This window comes from Monopterus albus, unplaced genomic scaffold (genome assembly GCF_001952655.1).
Source record: "Monopterus albus unplaced genomic scaffold, M_albus_1.0 scaffold142.1, whole genome shotgun sequence".
NCBI classification, from domain to species: Eukaryota; Metazoa; Chordata; class Actinopteri; order Synbranchiformes; family Synbranchidae; genus Monopterus; species Monopterus albus.
In genome coordinates, this window is record NW_018128022.1 from 694,043 (window position 1) to 700,242 (window position 6,200).

Sequence of the window (6,200 nt, forward strand, 5' to 3'; positions counted from 1 at the left end):
TCAAGTGTCTGTTGATGTATACAACCCTAATTTCAAGTCAAAGCTAGCCCCTAACAATGGCCAAGAGGAAAGTTGATTCTGAAAACAGAGCCTTTTAAAACCGGTGGGAGGCTGAGTATATGTTTACTGACATTGTCGGTAAACCTGTGTGTCTTATTTGTGGAGCTAATGTGGCTGTAAGTAAGGAATATAACCTAAGATGGCACTTTGACACGAAACATCAGGACAAGCTGAAAAACATGAAGGTAGAGGAGTTGAAGAGGAATCTGACATCACAGCAGACATTTTCACCAAAGTGAAATCACACAGTGAAGCTGCTGTGAAAGCAAGTTTTATTGGGGCAGAGGAGATAGCCAAATCAGCTGCATAATGAAAGTGTGCGACATCTTGTGTACAGACAAAAAGCAGGTGTTTGCAAATGTAAGCCTTAGCAGAAATACAGTTGCTGATTTTAAGTTCAAGTTTATTTATTTTGGAAAATTATTGTATCCTGTCTGTTTCGATTCATATTTATGTTCAACAAACATTTAATTTTAGCCTGTTCAATAAACTTTTATCCCGTTTGGCCTGCGACCTAAAATGTGCTTTGAGTTTTGGCCCCCTGTGCGATTGAGTTAGACAGCCCTGCTCTAGACTGAAAAACTCTTTCTATCCTTCTGCCATCAGACTCCTAAACAGCTGACTCTGGATCTACCTCATGTAATTCCATCTGTACCATTTACATACTCATTTTGCACATGCATAATTGCACACTCACTGCTCAATATTTGCACATCACAGCTCCCACATAGCATACAGTATATTCTCTCTGAATTATGTGTTCTTGTTGTATTTTTATTGTGCTTCTTTCACTTGCTGCTTTAAAGTAGCTTAGATTTGTGTTACTGCCTATTTAGATTTGTTATTGCTCATCTACTTTATATTTCACTTGTACTGTGTGGCATTCATATGGATAGCAAAGTAAGAATTTCATTGTACAGAGAAACACGTTTCCTAACTGTGCATATGACAAACACTTTGACCTTCTTTGACCTTTGTCTGATGAGACCAAAATGGTGCTTTTTTGGCCATCAGACAAGACGCTATGTTTGGTGGACACCAAACACTGCACATCACCACAAACACACCATCCCTCCCCACGGTGAAGCACGGTGGTGGGGCAGCATCATGCTGTAGGGATGCTTCTCGGCAGCCGGCCATGGAAGGCTTGTAAACGTAGAGGGTAAAATGAATGTGGCAAAATATAGGAAAATCCTGGAGGACAATCTTTTTCAGTCTGCAAGAGAACTACGGCTTGGGAGAAGATTTATTTTCCAGCAAGACCATGACCCGAAGCATATAGTGAAAGCTACACAGAAATGGTTTAAAGACAACAAGGTGAGCGTTCTGGAGCAGCCGAGTCCAAGCCCAGACTTCAGTTCAATAAAGAATTCGTGGCTGGACTTGAAAAGGGATGTTCACGCCTGATCGCCATGCAACCTGGCAGAGGTTGAGCAGGTTTGCAAAGGAGAATGGAGTAAAATTGCAATGTCCAGATGTGCAAGCCTCACTGAGACCCATCCACACAGATTCAGTGCTGTGATAGCAGCCAAAGGTGCATCTACTAAATACTGACTTGAAGGGGGTGAATATTTATGCAATCACTTATTTCACATTACATATTTTCATTTAATTGACAATACTTTGTAGAAACCCATTTTCACTTTGACATTAAAGAGGTTTTTTGTAATTTTTTGTCAAAAAAGCCAAATTATATTGACCATGATTGATTTATCAATAAATTGATTAATCAATAAAAGGGAAAAACACCCAAGGGGGTGAATACTTTTTATAAAATCAGAATCAGCTTTAGCAAGGAAATGTGCAAGGGAACACGCAAGGGAATGTGTATTAGGAAAGAGATAAAAAAAAATAAAAAAATAAAAATGAGCACTGTACACCGGACTGAGCAACTGCTTCATATGCACATCTGGACAGTAGAAGCTCTAAGTGATGAGTTCTAAACACTGACTGTAATGGATCATTCTAACAGGCTGCTGTCCACTGTTTAAACAGGAGAAACATGGCTGTAGGTTTAAAACTGAGGAACACAATATAAATAGCTACACATCAGAACCACATTTCATGACAACATATCTATGGACATTAAATGCTTATGTTCATAACAGCACAATTAGAGTCTAAACAAGTATGGCTTTGACAAAAAGATGTCTAGGAATAGGTCCCTTCTCTCCAAAAAAGAACATGGCAGCATGACTTAGGTTTGCAGAAGTGCATCTGAACAAACCACAGCAGTTCTGGAACAGTATCCTTTGCACTGATGAGACCAAAGTGGAGCTGTTTGTTTGTCATGCTTAGTGCCATGGCTGGCGAAAACCAAATGTAGCATACCCCCATAAATACCTCATACTAACTGTCAAGCATGGTGATGAAGAGGTGATTTAGGTTTGTTTTGCAACCATAGGACCTGGAAAACATCCAGTCATTGAGACGACAATGAGCTCCACTTTATACCAGAATATTCTTGAGATTCACAAATGTGAGGCCATCTATCTGGCAGCTTAAGATGAGGTCATACACCTGGACAATGATCCCAAGCACATCAGCAAAATGATATCTGAATGGCTAAAGAGGAAAAACATCAAGGTGTTTGAACGGCCAAGTCAAAGTACTATTCCCACCTGGTTTCTGAATGTTGCTGATGTTTTGGGGACCTGTAACCACATACTTGTCTTTTTTGTTGTCACCTGGGGTTATTTTGTTTTGTTTATAGAAATTTGTGAGGTCCACACAGTTGTTTTTTTTAGTCCCTGATGAATAAAAACATAAAATAGGAGGGTGTACTTTCTTTTTATCATGAATTTAAGTCTAGATGTTTTACTCCAGATATCAGTAACACTTTATAATAACTACACCTAAAAAAAAAAAATTAAGGGATGTCTGTGTGACAGCAGTTGAAAGGATGAGAAGACGCACAGGCCAACTGATTGGAGGAAGAAGAGAATTTGTTGTTATTGATGAAAGCCATTTTCGACACAAAAGAAAGGTGTGTTATGGCAAAATATGCTGATTCCTGTAACATTTGTGTGGTAAAACTATTTCATAACATCTCTGATTTTTGTTTCAGTATGGAAGAGGAAGAATGACTGGTGGATGGAAAAGAAAGCAGTGGGTCTTTGGGATGTTAGGTGTCCAACATGACCAGGGAAGACAAAAGCCAATTCTACGTCTTGTTGAAAAAAGATCTAGGAGGCATCTAGTGCCTTTGATTGCTTGTCATGTGAGGTTAGGATCATCAATTATCAGTGATGAGTGGCGTGCTTATCGCATACTCCCTGATTTAGGGTACAACCATCACACTGTCAACCACAGCAGGTGGTATGTGGAACCCCACACAAGTGCCCATACACAGCATATTGAGAAGGCATGGAGATCATACAAGGAGCAGGTTTGGAGGCTTAGGGGAAATCGCACCGACTGTTTGCTTTCTGACCACCTTGCAGTCATTGAATGGAATGAATGGCTTGCAAAGAAACATCAGGATGGTGCATTTGGTAGGCTAATTCATGACATTGCCAGAAAGTACAAGTAGCCTAATACATAGTTGCAATATATTATTTTTGTATGTTTTAAAAACATCAAATCTGTCAGGGGAGCAGAGGGCAAAGAACAGCAGTGTCACTTGCAACTTCTTATCAGACATATTCCCAATGAGAAACAGTTTTAAACAGCAGATGTGCTGAATGAGAGGTGTTTGGTTTACAGTTTATACTTTCGCAGTCTAGCTCTTCTTCTTTCCTTTTCTGAATGGTGAATACAGATACTGCCACCTGCTGATAGGGGGAGTTATTTCTGTCACGCAAGTGCAGAATGCCGTTGGCCGTAGTCTGTGTGGTTGTTCAAGTGTCACTTTTCAACCCAACTGACACAGACAAAGCTGACGTGAGGTGACAAGGGTTGGCCTTCAGTTCTTTTATGTCATCTTGGTGTCTCTCTGCCCTTAAGACAAGCCCTGCTCTACAACAAAAGCCCACACCACATTGCTACCCTGCTCTCTGTTCCTGTTTGATATCAGAGGTTAGTGAATAGAAGCCATCGAGATCTGAAGGATAAACACACAGCAGCTGAGGCAACTATACTTTTATTTATAATAGGAAATACTTTCTGCCTGTATGTTGTGAGAGTAGGGAGGAAGGGTGAGTAACTTCATCATCCTTTACTTTCTCCTTCCTGCTTTCTCTCATCTATGCCCGTACTGTCCCCACCCCCTCAATACAGCTGGTCTGACTTCATTTTCTCTTTCCCAAGTCGTCCTGCCTCTGCTTTCACTCCTGCTTCACAGGAAAACTGGGGGCATGCAATGGCTTCATTACAGTTCAAAATAAAGAACCAAAGATGAGAGAAACTTGAGATGTGAGACTGTGGGAGACTTGTGTCACTATTGTGCTTATTTTCAAACACTGTTTCTCTCTTCCATAAACCCCAGCTCTTTGCCAACCACTCTTATGCCTATATCCTTACGTTACAGCCTATTAGGTTGTACCATTTAGTTTTATCCTAATTACTTTGATTTAGTTCTCTTATTCTTTTTATCCTATTTTACTCTACTTTCATTCTATCTTAAGTTTCCTAAATGGTAATGGCATTCAATACTAGATGAGAGAGAAATGGTAATTCAGTTTATCTGTATGTCCTGCACATATAGTGAATTGACAATAAAAATCTTTGATCTTGATGTTACTTTCCTCAGGGAAATGGGACAATTGTCCAGCAGCCACTTTCAGATATAATTTGTCCATAGATGTCTGGAAAGCCTATCGCTCCTGCCTCCGCTGTCACCACAACAACAGACGGAAGGTAGTAAAGACAAACTTACACATCAAATGCTTTCTCCTTCAGAATCTCCCTCAGTCGTTTCATGAAGACTTTCTCGCTCTCTGTTGAAGTGACAAACCCACGATCTGGAACATAAACAAAAGAAAAAATTTCAATGCTGCATTCATCATTCATGGAAACTGTCTGTTCTTAGATTTTAATGTTTTCCAGACCTCAAATTCCTCCATATAGTCAAAACATTTTGGATTGTAATTGGTGTTGAGTATGCTAGTAGTGGTTGGGGAATTCTACTGTTATGTGATTTATGCTATAGCACTTAATCATAATAATCAAGTGCATAACAGGCCTCAACAGCAGCATTTCATGTCTGTGCAAATTATAATCTTTGTAAGACCTGGACATAACATTTCCTCTCTCTATACTTTACAGATCTTTGAGTACTTGGATGCAGACCTGCACAGACAGCATACGCATTTCATCACAAAACAGCAGATTAGCCTGTGATTATTTACCACATTATTTCTATGGCAGCACTGTGTGTGGGGATGACTCAGAGTCTGGCAAAGTTTAAGTTCTTGTTTGTGGTTAAAGGTTCTATCACCAGTCACACAGATGGCTTTAAGAGTGACGATTATCTGATTTGTATTAATGGAAAATGTCATCTTACACTGGAACAGGGTTTAAGAACAAAGTTAAGTTGGGTAACATGCTGAAACAATACACTATGCCACAAAAGAGCTTGTGTTGCCTTAAACCATTGTCTTAACTGTCATAGAAAGCATAGAGGCTGAAATACAAACAGCTCATTAAAGGTTTCCTAAGGTTCTGAACATATGAATTCAATCTTTCTATTGTGTACCTGCTTCATGCATATTTTAAAGCATCCACTCTCTTAAACAAGCCGACAATTTAGGCAACCCAAGTTCACCAACCCAGGGGTTCCCAACCGTTTTTTGTGCTGCAGGATGTTTTTACTTAGAGAACAGAGAATACGAGTGAGGACAGGCATGCATATAAACAATTTTATTAGCTCTGGGTTTCATTGTGGTGACTTACCAAAATAAATAAAAAAAATTTTTAAATCATATAGACCTCTGTGTAATACTCATATTTCTTGCATTATTGAATGTTGTAAGGTGGTTACCTCTCATAGCAATGACCTACTTCAGTTAAAAAATATATATATGTATACAGTGGAGCAAATAAGTATTTGATACACTGCCAATTTTTCAAGTTTTCCCACTTATAAAGAACGGACAGATCTGTAATTTTCATCGTAGGTACACCTCAACTGTGAGAGACAGAATCTACAAAAAAATTCCAGAAAATCACATTGTTAGATTTTTAAATAATTTATTTCCATT

At 39.1% G+C, this 6,200-nt stretch overlaps 1 protein-coding gene across 1 annotated transcript in view; it reads right to left on the reverse strand.

Annotated features, from left to right (window-relative positions):
- rev3l (REV3 like, DNA directed polymerase zeta catalytic subunit) overlaps window positions 1–6,200 on the reverse strand; it is a 101,212-nt gene that overhangs the window by 50,768 nt on the left and 44,244 nt on the right. Inside the window, 1 exon segment of the mRNA XM_020614085.1 lies at window positions 4,877–4,961. Coding sequence (XP_020469741.1) covers window positions 4,877–4,961 — 85 coding nt within the window.